Source organism: Saccostrea echinata, unplaced genomic scaffold (assembly GCF_033153115.1).
Source record: "Saccostrea echinata isolate AGI-Se365-2 ecotype Australia unplaced genomic scaffold, CSIRO_AGI_Sech_v1 ptg000009l, whole genome shotgun sequence".
Classification (NCBI taxonomy): Eukaryota; Metazoa; Mollusca; class Bivalvia; order Ostreida; family Ostreidae; genus Saccostrea; species Saccostrea echinata.
In genome coordinates this window covers 44633465-44660348 of record NW_026889758.1, presented here as the reverse complement: position 1 = coordinate 44660348, position 26884 = coordinate 44633465, and the positions used below count along the sequence as shown (strand labels likewise).

General features: G+C 32.9%; 3 protein-coding genes across 3 annotated transcripts; 2 read left to right on the top strand and 1 right to left on the bottom strand.

Annotated features, from left to right (window-relative positions):
• Positions 1-1695: 1695 nt before the first annotated feature.
• LOC133183788 (F-box only protein 48-like) lies at positions 1696-3018 on the bottom strand. Its single transcript, XM_061318695.1, has 2 exons — positions 2549-3018; positions 1696-2151 (listed from the first exon to the last, which is right to left on the bottom strand). The coding sequence occupies exons 1-2, from the start codon at positions 2804-2806 to the stop codon at positions 1987-1989; spliced, it is 423 nt and encodes a 140-aa protein (XP_061174679.1). The 5' UTR covers positions 2807-3018; the 3' UTR covers positions 1696-1986.
• Positions 3019-3062: 44 nt separating this feature from the next.
• Positions 3063-7053, top strand: LOC133183787 (phosphatidylinositol-glycan biosynthesis class F protein-like). The gene is made up of 5 exons (XM_061318694.1): positions 3063-3335; positions 4479-4570; positions 4760-4876; positions 6294-6402; positions 6659-7053. Exons 1-5 carry the CDS (start codon positions 3081-3083, stop codon positions 6773-6775), a joined length of 690 nt encoding a protein of 229 aa, XP_061174678.1. The 5' UTR covers positions 3063-3080; the 3' UTR covers positions 6776-7053.
• Positions 7054-7792: 739 nt separating this feature from the next.
• Positions 7793-24948, top strand: LOC133182661 (kinesin-like protein KIF16B). The gene is made up of 34 exons (XM_061317515.1): positions 7793-7886; positions 8023-8092; positions 8790-8912; positions 9156-9272; positions 9486-9571; positions 9889-10004; positions 10153-10222; positions 10361-10433; positions 10869-10936; positions 11186-11286; positions 11507-11623; positions 11723-11820; positions 11977-12051; positions 12439-12552; positions 12909-13028; positions 13650-13701; positions 14173-14310; positions 14443-14528; positions 14718-14809; positions 15766-15819; positions 15942-16074; positions 16230-16265; positions 16393-16485; positions 16806-16967; positions 17188-17993; positions 18225-18297; positions 18802-18947; positions 19618-19812; positions 20221-20275; positions 20478-20537; positions 20753-20869; positions 21035-21124; positions 21386-21469; positions 24500-24948. The coding sequence occupies exons 1-34, from the start codon at positions 7840-7842 to the stop codon at positions 24653-24655; spliced, it is 4023 nt and encodes a 1340-aa protein (XP_061173499.1). The 5' UTR covers positions 7793-7839; the 3' UTR covers positions 24656-24948.
• Positions 24949-26884: the final 1936 nt, after the last annotated feature.

Below are 26884 nucleotides of genomic sequence, written 5' to 3'. Positions count from 1 at the left end.
TTTGTCATGCAAAAACTTGAGTTTTTATTATGTGAGTTAACACTGTCTTAAGGTAACTAATGTTAAAGGAGATAACGAACAGTATTCAAGCTCAAAAGTCCATTAAACAGTACAAATTTTGCAGAGCAAACACGGACCTCTGAAACATCAGAGGTGGGATTAGGTGTCATGGAGGACTTTTGAGCTTGAATATTGTTTATCTCCATACATTTAATGCAGCTTGAAATTAATTTATAATTTAGTCCTTCAATTCATCCACTTTGAATTTTTGCCATTTTCTTTAATTATTTATGTGTAATTGTAAAGGAAATTCTACTATTTCTCAGTTATGTATTTTTTTTCTTAATCTTTAATTGATATATCAACCGCAAATTTCACAAATGGACTAAACTGCACAAACTATGTTATTCAGATATGAATTATAGACCCATACTGAAAATCAAAACAAATATGACACCAGAAATATTTATTATGTAAAGGCAGATTATTGGGTCTAAGCTCTTGCAAAAAGGGTGATTACAATAAAAGTAGAATAAAGCACTAATATAAAGAGTGCACAAATATGGAGCAACAAATTAACAAACTCCAATAATTGAGAAGATACCTTGAATTATTTGAAGATATCACTAATTCTATAACTGCACCTTGATGCAGTTGATAGGCATATAAAAATCAATCGTTCTCTCAAAAAATTAATTGCGATGCACGTCTTAATTAATTTTTTGAGAGTAATAATTGATTTGATGATTTTCATATAGTACTGTTGCAATGTTCGGCAATAAGCGACCAGAATTTTATTGGTTTGCAGGGACATAATTTTAAGCATAACTCGTATATTCACAGGATTTAATGAATCAATACTTCGAAGTTTGTGAGGGCAATTTAAGGGTGACCCAAGAAATCCAGGAACAATGATGATTCCATAGTAAATCAGTAAATCTCAGACTGTACATGTGTACTTTAAGGAAGATTGTGATTACAATCATGACATTACTTCTTGATAGGTTAGCAACTGAATTCATGATTCATTATTAAAGAGCAGATAACTCAGTCTGGTATTAACCAGTCTTCATCAGGATGTCCTTTTGACTCCTTTTTCCCCAGCTGTGCAATGATTCAGAATTCAAGATTTCTAAACAGTTGAAGATAACACCAATTCATTTGATATCTTTTCGTTGATTAACTGTGATAACTAAAATATTGGATCATGATCACATTTTTCTATGTTTTCTTAATTAATATGTGCTGATGATTCTATTATTTTTTTGGGGGGGGGGGTCTTTGCTCTGAAACACATTGTAACAGTATAAAAATAAGCATGAAAAGGGACGTCTAATAGAGGCTTTCTAGTTCATTGATGAGTCGTTTCAGTTATTCAATTAAAAAAAATATATTAACAACAATAAATACATCCATAGGACAGTAATGCAGCATGAAAATTTGTATGAAGTTTGATGAAAATATCTTGAATAGTTCCTTTAAAACCAAGTTTTATATACAATAAATAGTAAATTCAAAGGTCATTTGGAAGGTCAAGGTTAAAAGATTTGGAGACAGTTGATTAATTCTCACCAATTATGTTTCAGTGCTGCCACTGCATAAGCTTAGATAAAAATGCATGAAAAAGGATTGTAATAGGGGCTTTCTAAATAGTTTACACATAATTTGTTATTCAAATAAAAAAGAAATATCAACTAAATGTTTGAAAGGATTTATCTAGCTTAAACAATCCAAACAAAGATAAAATAACACATATAAAATTTCCATTATCTCTAGATAAAAAGAAATGGCCTTATTGCTGCAGTACATGTATATATCAAAAACCATGTTGATATGATCTAAATGTCCCAGCACTATTCAAAGTCATAATTCACTTTAAAATCAGAACTTATTAGAAACAAATGCTCTAAAACCACAACAGATATTCATTCTTTAAAAGTAATCTATATTATAAAATCATTTTTATATGCCAATGAGAAATAGTTGTTATGATCTTTCCAATTCTAGCTGGAAAATATCAGCCCATGAATCCACGTCCATGTTGCTGAACATCCCTTGAGGCAGATCATCATAGGATGCGGGGTTGCTGAAGTATCCAAGCTGCCACATCCTCTTAACTCCATTCCTCCCATAATTCATTTTAAAGGTTTCCTGTAATGGAATGCATGTTAAAGATAAATCAAGATAGAGAATAAAAAAAACAATTTAAAAATGTATCAAAGGTACATTTGTTAGTAATCTCCTGTAGACATACATTTTGCATGTGGCATTAATTTACACTTTGTACACAGTCACAAAATTTTTCATGGTATTTGTCACACTTAAAATGCATTTAATTAAGAAAACAATGGCAATCCAAGAAATCTGCACAATTTTCTACCCACAGATATTGCGATTCAGAGTATTGATGACCCTGTGGAAAAAAAGTATATATACAGTATTTGAAGCTATAAGTATGTGTTATAAATATTTAATACTCTGGAACATCATTGCCTGAATGGTAAAAATGTCCATAAGGCAATCATTTGAGTACAGTGCATGATCATACCTTCCAGCTATGGCCCTTTGCTTTGTCATCTATAACTCTTAGTTGTAACTCTTGAAGTGTATTGCATTTGGTCTTCCATATGAATTCTGTATCCATGATTACAGAATTCCACTGCTTGCAGACTAGACATGCAGAGAAAATATCTTTCATTGGTAAATAAGAGAAAACTAATGCCTGTAATTCATGCGGTAGGTTAAGAAAATTTGCTGAGTTTTTCTCTGCACGCGTACTCATTACAACTGTTTTCTGTAGTGACATTTCCTTATTGAAGCTCCCGTTTCATGTCATGGGCGCCTATCTGTCAATAGGGGCGTGTCCAATATTAAGACAACGTTGTTCACACCGTCACCACAAATATCATGTATTCAAAGTCGAGGATAGTTGCTTTCAACTTAAAATCACAAAGATCGCTGTTAATTTAAAAACAGATGCTGTCTTTCTCATGTCCTAACATGATGCAGTACAGAGGAAATGACACTATGTTTATAAACATTAAAGCTCTTCTATTGGGGAGGTAGAAATATTGTACAGTATGTCTGCGCCCATGAACACACGTCTCCCGTCTAAAGACGTTTATTATTTTACGATACGATCAAATATATATCAGGTCGTATTACTTTCATTGCTTATTTTTCTTCCATGGAATACAAAGACTGTTTTAGATATTGTATCATACACTTTGCTGTCATCTGAAATTCTGATTGGTGTCATTTTGTGCTCTAACTTTTTGATAGGATTGTATATTTCACAAAAAAGTAACTTTGTCAAGAAGTCAGTGTCGTATAGAGTAAGTATATTGGATATTTATGTAATAAGTTTATTTGTTTCTGTACTGTTATTTTTGTTATTCGATTTAATCGTCTTTAATATTCAATACAAAAGATAAGGGAATTCTTCTTATTTGAGATTTTTTCTGAGCCAAAGAAAATGAACAAATTCAGAAATTACACAGTAAATGTTTAGCAGCCAGGAGGTCAGAGAGCACATTTAGTAGAGCACTTTTCTAGAATTCTGGGAGGTCCTGAGTTTGAATCTTAATCCATTGTGCACAGTTCAGTGACTCTTGGTTAAAATGATAAACTAGCAAATTCAGGGAATTGTGATCCCCCGCTTTCAGAGTCTTAGACCTGTGCCATATTGTAACTGTATTGTCTGTACATCATGCTAGAAGTTATATATTTTGAAGAAATATGTTCTTGTGGAAAAGTTTCGGGTCTAAAATAAAGTTTTAGAAAGTCAAACTTGGAGGTCTAGGTCATGAGCTCAAGAATCATTGTACATTTGGAAAGGTCTTATCACAGGTAATCCACATTTGAAAAAAATATGAAAGCCTTGTCTCTTAAGTTCTGATGCAAATATTACAGCTTAAGTTAAAATTTTTTATCAGTAGATCAAACTTCAAGATCAGGAGGTCAAGGTCAAGCCCCAACTTCTCAATGAAAAGTAATAACATTTTTGAAAAGTTGGTCAAAGGTCAAGGTCATGAGGTCAAAAAATATATTTTGTTCAGAAAAGACCTGTTATGGGTAATGCACATATGAAATATGAAAGCTATATTTTCTCTCATTCAGAAGATATTACCAAGTAAAATTTTTGAAATGTAGGTAAAGCATATAGGTCAAGGTCATGAGGTCAAAAATCATAGTATGTTATAAAAGGTCTAGTCATGGGTAATGAACATGTGAAATATGAAAACCCTCTCTTCTTTCATTCAGAAGTTATAACCATGGTTAAAAATTTTTTTATGAATGAAAGACAGATCACAGACAGATGAATAAGATTTAATGTCTCCATGCTTTGCAAAAGTAGGGAACAAAAATGAACTTTTATAGCAAAGAGTCACATGCACTGAATGCTTGTTTGTTATTAAATTTTTTTACTATCGTATGTACACCCATTACTCATGAGTAAATGATCATTGTTATTTCAGGTTCGTGCAGCTTTAAAAGGAGCATGCTTTTATGTGCTAGCAGCTTGCTTCTTCCATGTGATAGCTGTTCTCTATGGAGCACCATTTTTTGAGTAAGGCTCTGAGTATTTACTTTAAACTTTTCAGCCTATAAAATCTTCAGTTTTACATTTTGGTGACTCTGAAAATTACGAAGCATAAGTACTACATCTGCTTTATGAATTTCCATTTATGGCATAATTTAAAAAAAAAAGACTTTATTTATTATTTTGTGTAACTTGTGCACACATTTTTTTTTTCAGGTCCATTTCCCAGACCTTTCACTTTGGAGCTCTGCTAGCTAGCATGGCAGTCTTCCCAGGCCTTTGTTTACTGGGGCTTAATGTGTCCAGCTGGATTAAAGTCTTCTCACTAAATAGGCAAGGAAAGATTGATTGCATAAATACTTTTCAATTTTTGTATTATTACACTACACAGTATCACACAGAATGGAAGTGCCTACAAAAAATATGGATTTTTAATGACACATCTAATTAATTTTTATGCCCCTAGATCGAAAGATCCCATGGGTATAATGTTTTTGTCCTGTCTGTTTGTCTGTCTGTCTGTTGTCAAATTTAACCTTGCCCATAACTTTTGATTGGTTGGAGCTATGACTTTCAATTTTCACATGTGTATTCCTTGTGACAAGACCTTTCTTTGGGTACCATCATATTTGACCTTTTGACCTTGACCTTGGAGTTTGACCCACTTTTGCAAAATTTTATGAGACTTTAACCTTGGCCATAACTCCTGATCAATTGGAGATTGGGGTTTCAAACTTCACATGTGTATTCTTTGTGACAAGGCCTTCCTTTGGATACCAAAAACTTTGACCTTTTGACCTTGACCTTGGAGTTTGACCTACTTTTGAAAAAATTTAACCTTGGCCATAACTTTTGTACAGTTGGTGCTTGGGGTTTCAAACTTCACATGTGTATTCCTTGTGACAAAACCTTCCTCTGGATATCACCTTCTTTGACCCTTTCACCTTGACCTAGGAGTTTGACATACTTTTGAAAAACTTTAACCTTGGCCATAACTTTTGAACAGTTGGAGCTAGGGCTTTCATACTTCACATATGTAATCCTTGTGACAAGACCTTCCTTTGGATACCAACCATTTTGACCTTGACCTTGACATTTTACTTACTTTTAAAAAACTTTAACCTTCACCATAACTTTTGAACAGTTGCAGCTAGGGCTTTCAAATTTCACAGGTATATTCCTCGAGACAAGACCTTTCTTTGGGTACCAACATTTTTTATCTTTTGGCCTGGATTTTGACTTGCATTTGAGAAACTTTAACCTTTGCCATAAGATGCCATACGGGGGCATCAGTGTTTCACAAACACATCTTGTTTAACTTATATTACTAGTAACTGAAGTAAAATAAGGTGCTGCAATTTTAAATTGCAATTTTTGTCACCTTTAAATTTGAACAAGGTCATGAAAATACTTATGGCAAAAAAAAAAATAAACCATGTAAACCTTTTTAATCATGTACAACAAAATCACTGAGTTTTCCTGATTGATTACTTTATTTTTCAGTGTAAATGCTACAAAGTTAATGACATGAGTTAGTGGAAACAACATTTGTAATGAACCATGATACTTTATGTTATTTATAAAAGATCAAGGGGGAGGGGGTTTAATTTTAAGAGCTCACACATACCTGTCATTTATCACTAGTTTTCTTTTAAACATTGTTAAGTCTCATGCAAAAAGTTGATTTAAATTTTGTGGTGAAGTTTTAGTATTTAAACATTCAACCGTTGCACTCTTCCTGTCTTTCCAGTGCAGACCTAGGACCAGAGTCGGTTGTACAAATCACAGCTGTGTCTTCTATTATTGGAGCTTGGCTTGGAGCATTTCCTATACCTCTAGACTGGGACAGAGATTGGCAGGTACATTTAATTATAAGATATGTCTTATATACAAAGAATTTACATTGTATATTGCAAAAGCTTTAATTTTTAATGATTGCCACTGTCCATCTTAGTCCCAAAGTTTAATTTTAATAATGTTAGTAAGAGTGATATACTAATGTCATCATTAATATCAGACAAAAGTTTGGAAATAATACAAAACTACAAAATAGTTACAAGTACCACCATAAATGACAGGTGTAGGGTTGAACCCTTTCATCTTCATATTTTACAGGAGTGGCCAATAACATGCATGGTGGGAACCTTGCTTGGTTACATGACAGGATTAATAATTGCTGCTCTTCACCTGTGTATTCGTTATAACCAGTTAAGGAAGCACAAAGTCACATGACACTATAAGGACAACCAATGGCTCTGTATCGTATTGACTAATGATATGCATTAATGTCACGTCAAAGAAAGGAAGTATTTTCAATGTTTTGGGAAATGGTCTCTATCTGCCAAATCAAAATGCATGTTTATATATATTGAACAAAGATTTTCTTTAACATACTACTGTAAAGTACCGGTATGCATAATTGGGATATGGTACATGTACATATCTATCCTTTTGAGTTCATTGTTTATATTTATATTTCATATTTTTGTATGTTCCTTTTTTTGAGCTAGTCTATTGAATAAAATTTTTCAGATTGTTACAGTTTTTTTTAATATACTTTTAGTAGTGTCATTGAAATCTTTTGTTTTGTTTTGTTTTTGTTTTCAAATAAAATAGCCCCGAGGTTTAAAATATTTTAATTATTATTGACTGTATAGACAAGGAGTTCCATCACTGAAAGGGCATTATTTTTTTTAATTCCTTGAAAAACTGCCTATTATTTTTGTTTTTGACTCTAACTTACATACGAAAGTTTATAATATAGTTTATTGTGATTCCATATGGTTTTGCTAGTTGTGTCATGTCTCCTAAAACGTTTAAGGACCCTCAATACACTGATGAAAAATGTTTTTTGGACTTTGAGAAAATTGTATGACTTAGAATTATTTAGCTCAATTTTAACATAGGGTGAGTATTTTTTTTACATGGGAAAAATCTTCAAAGACAACAAAGTACTGATGAAGAAAATCACGCTTGCTTACTCAAATACAAAAAATACATGCAAATAAAGTTTTCAATTACTTTACTCTATCTTGGACAAATATAATGTTTAAAATACTTGAATTAATTACAAATTACATAATCCAGAGCATATTTCAACTTATTCTATTTTGTGTCAAGTAGTGGATCAGAGGTTAGAGAGAATTTATGTCGGGATCGAAATACGACGAAAAGGGAAGTAACCTTAAAATCAATAATGATTTCATCCACCAAACTGCAAACACAGAAATCGGTCGAAAATGTTGTGGAAATGTAAAATATATTGATGACAAACATGTTGAAAGGAAATTAACAAGATGACATCAGTAAAAGTTGCTGTTAGAGTTCGCCCAATAAACCAAAGGTAAGGAAATTATTGTTCCTGATGTATGCTACATTTTCCCCCAAGATTAACTCTGTGAGGATTATGTTGTAAACTCTGAAAAAAATGGATGAATTGCAAGTTTTATAAGCTAAATTCATTTTCACTCTTGTTAAAGGGAACATGATCTCGACAGCAAATTCATCATCCAAATGGATGGGAGGAAAACCACCATCACTAATCTTAAGGTAAACACATCATTTTTTAAATGACAACATGCAACATCAAAGAACGGTTTGATTATCAAACATTAAATTAATAAATCGTCATCGTTATTTTAAATGGATTAAATTCACAGAAAAACATTGCAGAAAAGGGGTTAAACTTTAATCAGTGTTAATTGAAAACTAACTGATGACCACCTTCACTAATACAAAAGACTTTTAATATTTTTGAAACTGTAACATTGAATTGATAAAGTTTAATTTGAGTCAAACTAAAATACTTGTTTTTTATTGTGAAGATAAAGTAATGTCAGTAAGCATAGTAAGACCATCTAAAAAATGTTAAGGTAATCATCTTAATCTCTCAGAGATATTCAATGGACGCAAGGAAGTTAAATGTGTTAAGGGAACTATTTTTCCTTATTTGTTACCTCATTATAAGGAATTTTTGCTGTTAACTGTGTTAATCCATATACCACAGCCATGACAGCAAAACTTTTCTATTTAAGTTTTATCGTTCACTTCTTGTTGGTTTCATTTTCCGTGTTTATTTATATCATGTTAGAAGGTAAGAATTATGAATCTAGCATAGAGGATTACAAATGGCAGATACCTAATTCCTATATTTATGCTGTGTTTATATATCACATTGTATAGATCTGAATATCTCTTGTATTCTATAGCTGAATAAGTTTACAATTCCATTTTTTATATCCTCCAGATCCCAGAACACTTACAGGAGGGTGACTCTGGTAGAGAGCTCATGAGACACAAGGAATTTACTTTTGACTTTTCCTTTTGGTCCGTCCTTCGAACCGATCCACATTTTGCTTCACAGGAACAGGTAATATTTATACTACACATGAAGCCATCCATGAAACTATTCTGTGTTCAAAATGATTCCAAGCAGCACATGACTTAAAGCCATTACCATATCCCAAAAAGAACCATATACACTTATATTAATACCAAAACTTGTCAGTGTTTTTTTTCCCCTAGAATGACTGAAATTTTAAAGCAGTATATTTTGCTTTCATTTAATTTACCTGCCTTAAGTGAAGTAACTTTTATAAATTCTAACAAACAGGTGTTCAAATGCCTTGGCGTTGATGTTGTAACCTCTGCTTATGATGGTTACAATGCTTGCGTGTTTGCCTATGGACAGACTGGCTCTGGAAAAAGCTATACAATGATGGGAAATCCCGTAAGTTTTAAAAGATTCAACCTGAGATGCAGGAGTGGACATATTTTTTTTTACAATATGTAATGAAGTCAACTTTAAAATTTGTAATTTTATCATACTTCCATTTCATGATGAGGTGTATAAACTTTGTAAAGTTGTTGTATATGTGCAAAAATTACCTTAAAAAGTTCTAGTGTATATACAAGATGTATATTATAAATCTGTGTATTGCAGGGAGACCAGGGATTAATTCCTAGGATTTGTGAGAATCTGTTTTCAAAAATGACAGATGAAGATACGAATTACAGAACAGAGGTCAGGTAGGTGCTAACATGTGCTGTTAGAAAGGTGCTAACATGTATTGTCAAGTAGACACTATACATATCACGCTGATGAAAAGGTCACTTGGATACAAGGTTATAGGTTTAGGTTTATTATTTTGCAATAACTTGAAATGAATTAATATTTACAACATGAATGAGTCATCACTGTTTACATGTACTGAATTCTGTAGAAGGTTGATGTGATCATGGCAAAACTTGCAGTAAATTTCATTCATATTCACCTGTATATATATTGTTGAAGAAGTCTTTTTTGTAAATAGTTGACCAGATGTTTTCGTTGTTATATACACTAGTTACCTTGAAATCTACAATGAGAAAGTGAGAGACCTGTTAAAGCAGCAGTCCCCAAATAAAGCAATGCACAACCTTAGAGTACGAGAGCACCCAATAGAAGGACCATATGTTCAAGGTCAGGGTTGACACATAATTGGTGTACTATAGAACACATAAATGTAAAGCTGATTTCAACTTAATTAAAATTGACTGATTTCCTATTAATCTTTGTCACACTGAACATAAAAATCATATAAATTTCAAAAATTGTCCTGTACATGTAGATTTGTCCAAGCATGTGGTCAGTGACTTCTCTGATATAAAGGACTTAATGGACAGGGGAAATTCTATAAGGTTTGTATTCAGATATATCAAAGTTATTGTCAGGAAAAGTAATAAAATATGTAGTTAATTTTTAAAAACAATCGGTGTTCAATTTTTTAGTGTACCATTAAAGAAATTGATTTTTTCTTTCATTATCATTTTTGACAGGACAACAGCCTCTACCAACATGAATGATGTTAGCAGTCGATCACATGCTATCTTTACCATCGTCTTCACTCAGGTGAATTGTTAAGTGGTTATGAAGTCAGAAAAAAAGCAGATATAAAGTAACAATAATTATTTCTTTGCTGTAGAAAATTTGTATATTTGCATGCTAATTGCACTATCTAATATATAAGAACAATTGAGATTTTTCCTTGTATTAATCATCTTTAGGTTGCTGTAGATTCCCATTGATATGGAAGACATTTATTATTCACTTACTGTTCACGATTCTGAAAAGAATCATCTCTAGGTGTCTTCACAAAACATTTTCTCAATTTGATACATGAACATTCTATTGAAATAAGGACGTATTAGTCTTGAATATTAACATATTAGGAATCTACAGTATATACCGGTAGGACCTGTTTACCTTAACATTCTGTATACTGGTACATGTATTAGTATTTTCTCACCACTGAACTTTATGAGCATGCCTTCTGTTGGTCTGTAGGCCAAGTTTAGTGATGACATGCCCTGCGAGATGAGCAGTAAGATACACTTGGTGGATCTGGCTGGCAGGTGTGTGTTTGGAGTGTCTTGTCTTCATTCCCTCCTTTTTCACATGACTCTTCTTGCACAAATCTTAAATAGTTTTCACTTTCCAAAACCAGCAAATTTGTAAAAATTTCATTATGAATGCAGGGTAATAAAGATTAAAATTCCATAAATGATAAATTTCCTGATGTGGTATGGGATTTACAGTTGAATTTTTACTTTGTTCACTATGATGATTAAATGAGGAATAAGTCATTGTTGACACATTTTCAGTGAGAGAGCAGATGCATCAGGGGCGACAGGCCAGAGACTGAAGGAAGGAGCGAGCATCAACAAGTCTCTAGTAACGCTGGGATCTGTTATCTCAGTATTAGGTAGCGTTTTTAGAGACTCTATTCTTTTCTATCAGACTCTTTGTAGATTTCTCTTCTGGAGTAAGCATGAAACTATTAAATCATGTATTAGAGGTTAAGGATTTCTCTTAAAGAGTAACTTATTTCTTCACACAGGAAGTTGCATGTATATAAAAAAAAATGGGTATATACACTGTGCATATACATTTTGAGTAATTAGTGGATGTTACAATTGTTTCAGCTGACATCTCAACACACAAGCATGAGAAGAAAACCTTCATCCCTTACAGGGACTCTGTTCTTACATGGCTCTTAAAGGACAGTTTGGGAGGTAACTCCAGAACTATCATGATCGCAAGTAAGTACATGTTGTAGATTACATCTTTAGGGAAGCTATGGAGATTGAATGGCATTTTTGAAGATGTACCTTATACTAAAATGGCAGTATGTGTTCCAGCAATATCACCAGCAGATGTCAATTATGCCGAGACTTTAAGCACATTAAGATACGCCAACAGAGCAAAGAACATTATTAACAGACCCACAGTGAATGAAGTGAGGGAAAATAAAGTCTTTGTTGAATCCAATTTTTTTGTCTCATTTCATTCATTTCAAACATTTTTTGAAATGGAATTAAACACAGATTTTATTATTGATATTATTTTGCAATTCAGACTGTTTTGTAGCTTGTATTCATTCACTATTTTGTAGGATCCCAATGTTCGTCTTATCAGGGAGCTGAGGGAAGAGATAGCCAGACTGAAGGCTATGATGGGCGGAAATATTGTACGTACTGTAGAGTTTACATTTGTATTTTCTCTTTAATTTATGTTTCCAATATACTGCAATACTTAAAATCTTTCAAGTTTTGTACACTATGCAGAAAACACTTTAAGAGTGTTTTCTGAAATACAATTAGTACAGATACAATTGACAATTTTATTATGAAAAGTGAGTGGAAACAGTAAAAATCTTCTAGAGTTTCTTTCAAATAAGAAAATATGGAAACACTGACATGATGAGATATGCATCAATGTTTCTAAATCGTCAGTTTTTCCTGTGATATGATTTGAGACAAGCATCTGTACAAAATACTAAAATATTTGAAATGTTGCGTTTTGAAACAGAGTCATTCAGTTTTGAAAATCCATGAATAATTTATTGTTGCTACAGGATAGCATTTCCACTCCTAAAGTGCAAGAAAAATTACATGAGAATGAGGCTCGGGTCAAAGTCTTAACAGAGGAATGGGCAGGAAAATGGAATGAAGCAGCCAAAATACTCAAGGTCAGGACCTAATTTTAATCCAGGAGTTTCTGCAATTAACAGTTTATCCAAATGATAATTGTTAGAAACACACTAGAGTATCGTCTCTTTCTTACTATAGATGAAAGAATTCATTGTGTACACATATGTTGAGATGTATATGTAACAATTAATCATGTTAATTGGTAGTAAATATACTCTTGTAACAGATGTTTAGTTTAGCTGTAGTAAATTGACTCACTTAGTTTCAATTTTATTTACATGTATATCCTACTTATACACTGATACTTTTTATCTTGATTGATAACATTACATTCCATGCAACATTTTTCATGATGAGAAACCAAATATATGAAGGAGTTGGTTTATTTCTACAGGATCAGAATGTAGCAGTTAGAAGAGAGGGGATGGGTGTAGTCCTGGACTCTAAATTGCCTCACCTGATTGGAATAGATGATGATATACTTAGCACAGGGATCATGTTGTACCATCTGAAAGTAGGTCAGATTGAAATGTACAAACTTATATCATTGTCATTAAGTAAGGACCTGAAAGTGTAAAATTTCTGTAATTTTAAATACATGTATCTTTTAAAACTGTTTATATACAATGGATAAAGAATTTAAGATTTGGAGAATTTCAGTTTATTTGAATCTATGTCATAGATACAATATGTTTGAATGATTTGTAGGACAAAAATTCAATTTTGTAAGTAATTTTTCCAGGAAAATTTACACTGTTATGTTTTTTAGCAATTCATTTTTTAAAAGATTTAAATTTAAAGGATTTTTTTTTTCAAATTTCATTTTTATTTCTGAATCTAAAAGAAGTTCAAGTATTCAAGTTTTTAATTTCATTTTTCTTGCATGGAAAGTACATGTACATGTATAATTCATATGACTGATTTATTTTGATGTTTTATTTATTGTATTTTTGAGTAAGTTATATTTTATATACCATGTAGTTCCCTCACTATAGGTTTGCAACTTTCAGGACCTATGATAGAATGTTTTGCCTTTTTCAAAAAAAAAAATTGTACAAATATACTGTACATGTCTAAATGGATTGAAAAACTATTGAACAATTTACATACATGTAGTTCCATACTTTGATTGCAGGAGGGTAGAACTTCAGTAGGAAGAGGGGACGCTGAGGATTCCCAAGATATAGGTGAGAAAAACTGGTCAAAATATACCCATCTGATTCCTAAGCTCAATTTGGTCATTTTCACAAGGGACAATGATGATGCTTTCAACAAAAAACTTAAACATTAATCTAATGTGCAGTTGAACTTCAATATCTCAAACACCAATATCTCGAATACCATGGATATGCCAAAATGATTTGGAAGTCCCAACTACTTTTTCTTTTATATATTTTAACCTTGAATCCTCAGATATCTCAAAGTAATTTTCCTCAGTCACATTGAGTTCGAGATAATGAAGTTTGACTGTACATATATACATTTCTTTGTTTCTATTCATCCTGAAGAACTGACACATTTTCATTTTGATGTTGTTTTTTTTAATATCCATATTCACAGTTACAATGATTTCTGTAAAGTGAGTATCTTAACAATGTTTCAGTGATAGTATCAATGATTTCTGTACAGTGATTACATGTATGTTAACAATGTTTCAGTGATAGCTGGGGTGGATGTGGAGAGATATCACTGCTGGATTGAGAACACTGATGGGGAGGTAACTCTCTATCCTGTGGATGATGCTCTCTGTGCTGTTAATGGGAATGTGATTAATGAACCCACAAAATTAACACAAGGTAGGCAGAAAATTATGTGTTTATGTTTTCTTGATTTTATGCCTACTACAATTCCTACAATTCCTCTGAATGATTAGAGATTGCATGATCAAAATTAAATTTATACTAAATGTAGACTGCCTTTATTAACAGGTGCTGTGATTTTACTGGGAAAAACAAACATGTTCCGATACAACAACCCTGCAGAGGCTGAAAAACTCAAATCAGAGCTGAAAAATGTAAGTTATTAAATCTTAGATATTTAAACAGGAGATCACTGATTCTCTCCATGAGGAATAAATATTTATATTTTAATTGAATAAATTTTATATTTTAAAGAATTTTGAATGGAAATTTTTATAAAAAATAAACATGTTTTACATATGCATGATGATGTACGTGTATTTATAATATAAATTATGTTTCAGTGTGGTTTAAGCCTTTCCAGGACTTCTCTGTTGAGTAAATCTATGTCTGATTTATACAGATCCACAGAAAACCTATCTCTCATGTCTGTTGGGTAAGTGGTTTCATGTAACATATCTGATCATAATCCTTCCCAAAAAATAAAACTTTACTCTGACTTTTCATAAGGTCCCTGCACTGAGATGTTGATGCCCTTAAACAATTACTATGTCAGTTTGTCTGCCTGTCTATTGATCCTTCAACACTTTTTATTTGACACAAAGGTCTTATGGTCACTATATCAAGAACAAGGTCAAAGGCAAGATGATAGATAAACCATTACCAGTACATGTATTGTACTTGTATTAATGTTATACAAGTAGTCATATTTTTTATGCTTCAGACTGTGTATTTACTCTATAGTTGGAGGGAGATAGAAGACAAACATAGATTTGTAAGGTTAATGGTTGTGATTATTGATATGAACTTTGTAATTCAGTAACTTTGATTACATATTACACTCCTTAACTTACAAGCATTGTACATGTACTACATAAAATGGTTAGAAGACATCCATTGATTTTGGGGTCTCTTGATCAAAGATCAAGGTTAAAACAAAACTATTGATTTGGCTGTTACATACATACACCATATTAAAGTGATGCAGAAACACATACATACACCATATAAAGGTGATGCAGAAACTCTGGTTTTCTGACCTAAAAAAATAAATTTTCATTATATAGATAAATAATGGTGAGAGAAAAACACATGAAGATTTTCATAAAAAATTGATAAAACATGAAATCAACATTTATATTTCCATAAACATTTTTCCTTGCATATATCTTGAGATATAGATAAATAATCATGTCAACTAAAAGAGAGCACACAGTTAAGAGGCTTCTAGAATTTGAGGTTGTTTTGTTAAAGGTCAAGATCAGTAGTTGAAGATTATTGATAAAAGCACACCATAGCTCCCTGTGTAATTCTCACTTCTCCTACATGTCACATTAATTTAATGAGATACTTACTACTAAACAATTATTTGTTGATTTGTTTTATGAACAGATTTGAACTTGAACAAGCCCGTAATGAAGATCTGCAGAAAATAGAGGAGAAAAGGTTAGATATGTATTATGTAGCTTGCCCCTCAAAATTGAGTATCATAGCTAATGTTATGGAATGCAATCTAAACATTGAAAATGTTGTATCTGCTCCTGATATTTTGTTGATGTATAATACAGGTTACAGATTAATTTACTGGAGAAAAAGTACAGTAAGGCTGAGGAAGAACGCCAGTCCAAACAATCGCAGCTAGAGAGAGATCTGGAAGAGAAGCAGTATGAGTTACAGCGACTAGAAATCAGCCTTCAGAAGGTACAATTACAAAGTTATTAATAGCGCTGTTGTAACAAGTGCATTGATTCTTTTATTTCATGACCATGTTCTTGATATACATTTACTAGTACATGTGAATATATGTATACACTAGGTGGACTTATTCATGTTTCTTGCATTTTTCTATTTTGCAGAAAAAGCAACAACTACTGGATAGTCAAAAACACAAAGTTAGTATTTTGAAAAGGAGGATTCTACAAAGTTATGTTGAAATAAAATAAATTTATGCTGTTTATTATTTAAAAAAAAATCTTTTTGTAATGTATGAAGTTACAATATGTAATCAAAATTCTTTAGACTGTCCATATTGATGAAATGCTGAAGGAATTGGATGAGAAGGAGAAAAAGCTGAGAGAAGAAGCTCAGGAATCTATTAAAAAGCTTAAAAAGGTATAATTAGCCATAAGATCATTGGTGTGTACATTTGAAATATTTGCTACCATCAATTAATTTTACTGTAAACCAACTTCTATTCGCGTGTGAGAAATATCCGCGAGTTTCGCAAATAATAATCACTGTGAACGATTTATTTTGCTTTGTATTTGTAGAGAATGTTTCCTCAATCGCTTTAATTAAGTGTTGCGGATTGATTTCAAACTGACGAATCATGAATAAAAGATGACGTGAATAATAGGTGGTTTACAGTATGTTAAAATTCATGCTTAATTTAAAACTGTTGGAAAGATTTAACCTGAAGATTTTTTTTATAGGAGATAAAGGTGTTACAGGAGTCGGGCAGACAAAAGACAGCTTCTCAACAAGAACAGATAGATCAGCTGGTGTGTGAAGAGTCTGCTGTAGAAGAGGAATTCCAGACAGCCTCCCAGGATTTACAGACACAAATCACAGCACAACAAAACTCGTTGTCAAAGGTAAGTCAAATCTACTTAGATTAGTTATCCTTCTAGTTTATTTGGAAATTTTGTTATCCATTTTGTTGTTGAGAATCATGTTAAGTACCTCAGGAGTGAAATCCAGATGGACAAGTTTTCACCTTTTTTTGCTCTATGAAGCCTAGGAAAGGAAAAACAAACAAACAAAACTGATTTTGTGTTAGTAAGTGAAATGATTTTTTTTTGGTCCCTCTTCTAGAGTGAAAAACTGGCAGAAGAAAATCAGGCTGAATTATCCAGAGTACAAGAGGAATTTAACTCAAAGAGGGATACAATGTTAGAGCAAAATGGTGAATTGAAAAACCTTTATCAAAAGGAGCATGAATCATATTTGGAAGCAAATAAACAATTCAGGAAAGAAGAAGAAGAGATGAAATCTAGGTGGCAGCGCCCTCTGGAAGATATAGCAGGATCCAATCAAACAATAGAGGAGGCGTGGCATGATCTCAGGGAGCATGAGGAGGAGTTGAGGAAGAAATTGAATCAGTGCCAAGATAATGAGGAACGAGACCAATTGTTGGTTGAACAAGATGAACTGGAGAAAGCTAGGGAACTGCTTAAGGAGGAGGAAGAAATAACCTCACACAAAGAAAAGTTGCTTTTGGACCAAATTGAAAGAGAAATGGAGAAATTTGAGGAGAATAAAGACCAGGTGCTGGGTGAATTAGCCTTGAAAAGGGATAATATAGTTGTGTCAAAGGATGAAAATCTGTGCCATTTACACTCAGCTTTGAAAGAAAGAGAAAAAATTAAACACAAATTAAAAAGGGAGATTTCACATTCAGAACATGAGGTCGAGAAACTGAAAACTAGCTTAAAAAGCTTATGTGAGGATAAGGATATCAGAGGAGATGAAATTAAGCAAAGAAAAAGGTCGCTGCAGGAGAATATGGCTTCAGGCCAAAAAAGTCAAGAACTAGCTGTGATGGATCTTAAAGCAAAGGTTGTTAAGGTGGAGGAAAATCTCCAGGAAGAACTCTGTCATCTCAAGTCTGAGAGGGAGAGGTATTCCTTAGTTCTGTTTATGATTTATTTCCACAGAATTATATTTTTGAAAAATTGTCATTCAAAAAGAGTACAACTAATTTAAAAGGTTGAAATGCTTGATTTTCAAGTGTGCATGCATGTGTCTAAGGTATGGTGATCTTTTAATGCCCTTTTCTGAGAAATTAAAATTACCATTTAATCATCTTATTATGAGGAAATTTGAAGATGTATCTTGAATTGTTGTCTTAGATTACTTAAACAAAAATCTTCTGAAGTAAACATAACTGATACTGAAGATCCAACTCTACAGTGTCAACTCAAAGTAAGTAAATATTTGATTATTTATGTGTGTATTATATATTTTGTTCATAAGAATTTTATTTAATTATAATTTTGTGACATTGTCTAACAGTCTTAACGGGAAAGTAAAGTTCTCATCAATAATATATGAACCTTGAAGCATACTGTACAGAGCCGTGAATAATTGCACAGAAATTGCCTTTAAATAAGAACATTTATAACTGTGCAATAAATAGTATTGGGGTCATATGAACAAAATGTTGAGCATTAACCATTTGGAACAAGGTTTAAATATAACTGACCAATGTTTTGTGATATTTTTTTTGTTATAACAGATATTTGTACAATATTGAGTATCAGCAGATAAGATCCATATTAAGAAAAATTAGCTTGTACATGTTTCTCTATTTAATGTTTGGTTAAGACCCATATTCATTGCAAAAAGTTACAGAAAAAATCCACTTTTGAAAATGATAAGACATTGATATAAAATCATATACATGTACCTTGTGGTTGTTTTATATAGGAGGTGGAAGATCTGAAAGCTAAGCTGGAACTGACAGAACAAGAGCTGGAAGAGAGATGGAAGATGTTTGATGAGCAGAGAAATGCTGAGCTTGATAAGATAGAGTTTGAACGACTCAAACTTCAGGAACTAGAGCATCAAGAAAGGTTGGTGGGAAGTCCAAACATCCTTTTTTTGGAATTTTTACAAAATATAGTTTTATAAGGACTGCCTTTTTTGAAAAGTTTTTATATTTGGAGACAATACTGTACTGTGGATGGTGCTGCACACATTCTAAGGGATCATTTGCTCAGTTCAGTTTATGTTAAGCATTTTTTTCTCAATATTTTCTGACATTTTCTCATGATTTCCAGAATAAGATGGCATGAATATGTGTAAGTGTGGTTTAATCACCAGCCATAAGTTTGCTTTCGTTTTCAAATTTTAACAGGGACCACAATTTATTTTGATGCATGTCATCATTGACTAAGTGGTTAAAGAAATACCACTGCATATACATTGTACTTCATTGACGAATTGGGGGATAAAAAGAGTCCAATTCTTTTAGTAGAATTGTTATGCATTATTATAATTACCATCCTAGCATGTTACTGAACCAATGAATCTCGTATTAAAGTCTGGAAGTTCAGTAGTTAATGAAGTTGGGAGTTTTTGTTTTCAATTTTTTTTTGGGTGATGGTGCAAAATATATTTTTAAGTTATGAAATATTTGAAAATTAATCTTGAAGTCTTAATTGGTTTAATGAATAAATTGTTGCACAGAATAAGCTGTAAAAATCAGAAGAAGTCTTATTGCATTTAATAATTTATTTTTAGAATCAATGCTTTGGTGGAGCAGGAAGTTAAAAGACGGCTGTTTGAAGAGAAAAAACAGAGAGAAAACTTACGGAAACAGGAGCGAGAAAAGGAGAGACAAGAAAGAGACTTAGAAATCCAGAAATTGAAGGAACAGCACAGCAGAGAAATCAAACAGCTTAAGGCTAAGTTTGAGGCTGACCAAGAAATGTCAAGGTTAGTCTCATGTACATTGTAAAACAAGTAGTTTTAGCTATAGGCACTCCCCAGTTTAACTGGAAAATTAAAAAAAATATATCTACTATTGTGGGATTGTCATAATTTGTGGAAGTCAGTTTGTGGATAATATATTTTTTATTTACCAATTAAGCAGTCAAGTACCTATTTTTTCACATGGTTTATAACATCTTTTGACATTTAAACCTTAAGAGCAGAATTTTTTCAGTAACAAAAATTAATTGCTGTTTTTCTTGATCTGTGGACTTTGACATTCTCTGAAGTAATGTGCAAAAGTCATGTTTTCTTGTGACCTGCTGTCTAGCAGAGGTACATTGAAATGTAACATGCTAATGGCTCTTGGTTTAATTAAGCAGTGATGTATTGTCAGTCTTCTTAATCTTTCAGACATTCCTCCATGACCTCTCTGCATACTCGCTCTAATCCTTATGGTTCTGGAATGGTGAGGCTTTACAGTACCTAACATTGTGACATACTATACAGTAGTACATATGCATTTGTGAATAAATTTGAGTTTTATTAAAAAGAAATTGAAGGATCCCTATTAAACTATCAGATTAATTTTGTACTGGTAGAAATACTTAAACATGTATGAAGTGTTATTTGCTTTTCGTGGATTTCTAAACATTTTCTAATTTTTATAGTCTCCTTCCAATGGATCCTCTACAGACCAACTCTCCAGGGCCAGGAGTTCCAGCTCTGTGGTATGTAGTCGACAGAGTACATATACATGTATGTAAATAAGTATCAAGTATCCATAGGAAAACAACAACACCCCCCCCCCCCCCCCCAAAAAAAATTAAAAAATTGAAAATACAAAATTGGGGTACTTTAATGAACATGTACCAGGGTAAAAGTATTTAAGGTGTACAGTGTTTTTTTTTTGATGATTATCAGTAGAACTCTTTGTATGTTTTAGACTGGGACAGGATCTTACTCTGGCAGCTTTTTAGAATCATTTCGGATCAGAATTAGCATTCCAACCTACCGTCTACATGGATATGGATCAGATACTCATTATGAGTATGAAGTAAAGGTAAAATCTTTGCAATTACCTGTGTTTTAATTAGACATGCTCATACAAGTGTGATAATAAACTCAAGTGCTGATGTAGTTTTGAATTCCTTGTGGTGTCTCTGTTTACTCTCCACCTGTTCTTACAACCAGACAAATTATTTATTTATTTTCCTTGTTCATGTAGATTGCAGTAGATGAGGATGTTTGGAGTATATATAGGAGATACAGTAGATTTCGACAACTCCATCAGGATATGAAAAAGAAATTTCCCGAGGTATGAAAATACTTTTCAAAATACCAGGTACTCATATCTTATGAGTATTTCATTTCAGTATCTTTTACATGCAAAAGGCTGGAAGTATATTCTTTTAATTTCCTAAATTCTTTTAAAAATTTATCAGGACTTGTGCTGTATTAGTCTCTTTTGAATGAATATTATAAAACTTCATATATGTACCTGTATTTATGGATTTCAAACACATAGATGAAAACTTATACATTGTATTCTATATGCGTGATTGGTAAAATGTTGTAGGTTTCACAATTGGCCTTTCCACCAAGAAAGATACTGTTTAGTCGATCTGATAAAGTTGTAGCAGAGAGGAGAAAACTGCTAGAGGTACATCTTAGTTCTCAATACTATAATATCTGTATTCATTTGAAGTTCATATGTGAAAGGTTATCATATTCCATGCAACTGATACCTTTTACTAACCTATCTACATACAATTTCTGCTTTGGCAACTGATACCTTTTATCAACTGATCTAACATACAATTTCTGCTTTGGCAAAGACTGATCATGGTGGCCTAGTGGTTTTAGTGCTAGCTTCTTGATAGAGAGGTCAGGTTTTTAGGTCTCCTGAGTCACCCAGGTGACCTATTGCTATCTGTTTTCGTCCGTTGTCGTGTGTCGTTCGTCGGTCGTAAACTTTTGAATATTTTCAGCTTTTTCTCTGGAACCAGAGAACCAATTTCAACCAATTTTGGCATATAGCATCTATGGGTTAAGGGAAACAAAAATTATGAAATTCGTGGCCCCTGCCCCCCTGGGGCCTGAGGGGTGGGGCCAAAACCATCAAAATTAATGCAATCTTTAAAAATCTTCTTCTTTACTCCTGGACATCAAGCAGTCAAACTGTTGGCATGATTGTAATAAGCATTGAGCCCTCTACTTAAATTGTGAAATTCATGGCCCCAGGGTCAGGGGTTCTAGGGCGGGGCTCTGTTGACTATATAGTGAAAAAGCATTATTCCTGAAAAAATCTTCTCCTCTGCTCCTGGGTATTCAGGAAACAAACTAATGCATAGTTTTGATGAGCAAATGTGTCTCTTCCAAAATTTTGAATTTCATGGCCCCTGGGTCAGGGGTTCTGTAGTTAGGGTGGGGCTCTAGCCGCTCTATTGATTATGTAGTGAAAATGCATTAATTCTTTGAAAATCTTCTTCTCTGCTCTTGGGTATTAAACAAACTAACTGAGTACAAAGTTATGATAAGCAAGGATGCCTCTTCCTAAATTATGAATTTCATGGCCCCTGGGTCAGGGGTTCTGGTGTTAGGGCGGGGCTCTATTGATTATATAGAGAAAATGCATTAATACTTTGAAAATCTTCTTCTCTGCTCCTGGTTATTAAACAAACTAACTGAGTACATAGTTATGATGAGCAAGGATGCCTCTTCCAAAATTGTGAATTTCATTGCTCCTGGATCAGGGGTTCTGGTGTTAGGGTGGGGCTCTATTGATTACTGTGGAATCATTTTAATTCAAGGGGGTCAATGTTCGTGGACAAGCAAAATTTTACTTGTTCGAGGGGACGTAATTTCGTGGGTTACTCATTTATACGGTAGATTCAATTAATATATATGTTTACATAATAAACGTTCCTGGGGATGTAAATTCGTGGGTAAGGGTAACCCACGAAATCCACGAACATTGGTCCCCCACGAACAATGATGATTCCACAGTATATAGTGAAAATGCATAATACTTTGAAAATCTTCTCTGCTCATGGGTATTAAACAAACTAACTGAGTTCATAGTTATGATGAGTAAGGAGGATGCCTCTTCCAAAATTATGAATTTCATGGCCCCTGGGTCAGGGGTTCTGGTATTAGGGTAGGGCTCTATTGATTATATAGTGAAAATGCATTAATACTCTGACAATCTTCTTCTCTGCTCCTGGGCATTAAACAAGCTGAGTACATAGTTCTGATGAGTAAGGATGCCTCTTCCAAAATTAGGAATGTCATGGCCCCTGGGTCAGGGGTTCTGGTGTTAGGGTGGGGCTCTATTGATTATATAATGAAAATCATTAATACTTTGAAAATCTTCTTCTCTGCCCCTGGAGATTATTTAATAAACTAAGTGCATGATTATGATAGGCAAGGATGCCTCTTCCAAAATTATGAAATATATTGCCCCAGGGTCAGGGGTTCTGATGGAAAGGAGTTCTGTTCTGATGGTAGGAGCTCTATTGATTATATAGTGAAAAAAGCATTATATCTTTGAAAATGTTCTTTTCTCTTCTGCTTATAAAGCAAAGAAACTAAGTGTATAGCTATGATGAGCAAGAGTGATTCATTCAGAATTTTGAGTTTCATTGCCCCTGTGTGAGATGTTCTGGTGTAAGGGTGGAGCTCTATTGATAATATAATGAAAATGTATTAATTCTATTAATTAGTCCTTATTTATTTTAATCAATTAATTAATTACTCCTTAGTGTTGAGTAGATAAACAAATTGCATAGTTATGATGAATAAGGGTGCTTCTAACAGAAATTTTAAAACTTGTGGTCCCATCCCAGTGTCAGGGGTTCTGGCATTACCGGGGGGGGGGGGGGGGGGGGGGGCTATTGATAATATAGTGGAAATGTGTTAATTCTTTGAAGTGCATAGTTATGATGCTGAGAGTAACTCTTCCAAATTTGTAAATTTCTTGACCCTGGGTCATGGGTTCTGGTGTTAGGGTAGGGCTGTGTTGAATCTGTAGTGAATATTATACATGTGAAATTCTTCTCTGCTTCTGGGAATATCAGAGGCAAACTGAGTAAAAGTTTTTATAAGCAAGGGTATTTTTACCAGATTTTGATTTGGTCAAGGAATCAGGTCCTGGGCAGGGCTCTATTAATTTTTATTCTACTGAGAGAAGTTATTCCCCTTTTCCATTCACCTTTGATAATTAATCACTGTATTTGAAAGGTTAATAGAATAAGAGAATTATGCTAGAATTTTTATTTTATAATACAAAAGTACTTTCTTAGTTTTAATGATCAGATAGACCTGTAAATAATAGATAAATAAAAATGAGACAAAAATATCTTATTAAATGTTCTTCAAAGATCAAGACAGGTCAATGTGAGAGGTTATATTATGGCGTTAAAGATGGTACAGAAGCACTAATAGTTTGTTAATAGTCTACATTGTGAAAGTGCTGAGTGGGGGACAGATTAGAACTTAATTTATGAGTTGTTCCTGAATATTAGACCAATTATTTTGTTGATCCTGATCTTCCTACTTCTCTTGCTTTTGGGCAGCAAAGCTTCATCTATCAGTTGATTTTATACTCTATGATCCTCTCAATTGTTGTATTATACTCAGGTGACCGTTAAGGCCCCCGGGCCTCTTGTTTATTAATCTGTTGTTTTTTCAGCTATACTTGAGGGGCCTAATCTCTATTTTCCTGAAGACTCCAAGCTGTCCACTTCACTCTTCTCTGTGTAAACAACCTACCAAGCAGGACCTGTGTGAATATGAACCCTTCTTTAAGCGAGGCTTGTTTGAGACTGGCAAACACAGTACAACATGAGCATCACAGAAAAATTCCAAAAGTACAAGAAGGGATGTAGGCTACAAACAATTGATCAGAAGTCTTGAAATCTCCACTGGAAAAGTGAAATCTAAAATGTTGCATGGTACAAATGTAGTTTTGTATAACCAGGTATGTAATAAGCATTGCAATCGATTTAGTTTACACTATATTTTTTGTACCCATGCAAAGTTATGGTATCAAAACAAATGTTTCAATTTATGCAAGTATATTGTACATATTTTAATACAGTGTACTTGTATTTTATATGTACCTTTCAAGTGTATTTTGCTATTTCTAATATGTCTATTAAATCTTAGTGCTTAGTACTTGCAATTGCTGTAATTTAACATTTCAGAATTTAATTTTTATTTAACATTTAAGATTGCCTTTTGTACTATGTTATCATAAATCTTACAGAAATTTGACATTGCTAATTAAGCAAAGTGTTTTTAGTCCTGTTAGTAATATATATGTGGTACATGTAAATGGGAGTAATATTGTATTCTATGCACATCTTTAAAGCACAAGGAAAAAATGCATATCATTTTCTTAGACATTGTCAGTAATTCCTGATCTCAGCACAGCTATTGTTGTTACTATTTTAAATGTACAAGGTTTATCATACATGCATTCATGTCTAGTATCATTACAATCAATTTGGAAAGAGAAACCAATAAACTCCATTTTAAGGTACATTGACCCTCTGATAAGAGAGGTAACTCTCATTGCAATAAGTGGATATCACTCCTTTAGAAAAATTGTCAAAAGAATATTTGTCAAACTATTCTGAAAATGCGAGTACATGTATTTTAGCTGTGAATTAAATTGATAGCTTAAAGTTAATTTCATATGAGTGAACAGAAAAACAATACCTTAATGAACTTAAACACAATATACACTGGTTGTTGTACTGAAAACTAGATGATGAATGTATTAATATGATACATAATATGGCTATCTGAAAAGATTGTACCATATGACATGTTCATTGAAACTGTGTTCAAATGTAGAATACTCACCATACTTAGATACACTGTATATGTATTCATTTTATGCATTCCATAAAGCTCATGATTTATATATTGTTAAATATTCTTGATGGCATGTTAGACATGTATATACATGTATATTTAAATGGGATATTAACAGGGTAGATGTAATAATAAGACAATGTTTTAATCTGCCTTCATTGATGGATTTACCTGATATGGTTTGTGTACAAGAATTGAGTATTTCATTTATTAGTGTACATATTAGAGTATATATTTATTTTATTAGTGTATATATTTAGTTTATTTATGAATTCCAGATTTGTGGTGCTTTAGCTTTAAACCTCTTTTCAGGGCAGTGGATTTTTTTTCTGCAGTGTATTTTACTATTTTCTAGTATTATTTTTTAACTGACTTGAAATAATACACTTTAGGTCAAACAAATTCCAAATTGACTTTGATAAGCATTATATAGTAGTTATCAAAGCATTACATAGTAGCATTTAATACATAGAAATCAAAGCATTACATAGTAGCATCAAAGTATTACATGTACGTACAAAAGAGAATGGTTGGTTGTACACTTTACAGAGGACAATATGTAATATCATTTAGAAAGAACAGAATTTTTAATATACAGTACATGGCATTTTCTAGCTTAAATGAGCTGAAAGCTCAAGTGAGCTTTTTTGATCACATTTTGTCTGGCATCTGTCTGTCTGTAAACTTTTCACATTTTCAACTTCTTCTCAAGAACCGCAAGGCCAATTTCAATTTGTTCAAATTATTACCTCCAGTGGTATGGTGCCACCATGGTGGGGCCACATGGACAATGAAAGTTTTATAAATATATAAAGAAAAAAAAATTCAGAATAGCAAAGACATGACTAGTCATATTGATATTGAAGAATTCTCAGGTAGTGTAGATTCAAGTTTGTTCAAATCATGACCCCCAGGGGTAAAGTAAGGATGATCAGATTTTTACATAGGACTATATAGGGGAAAAATCAGCTGATGAGGAACAGCGGGGCCGTAGTGTCTCAGGTGAGCATTCTGGGCCATGGGCTTCTTGTTTTTGGCAGTTTGTTGTATTCAGGGTGTAGCATTATAAGAATTTTTTTTTTAGTTTTTCTCTGTTGGTTATGTTTATTGAAATGATTTACACATTTGGCTTTTCTTCTCATCACATCACTAATGTTTCCTACTTGGTATATTTTGGCAGAATTCCATGTACATT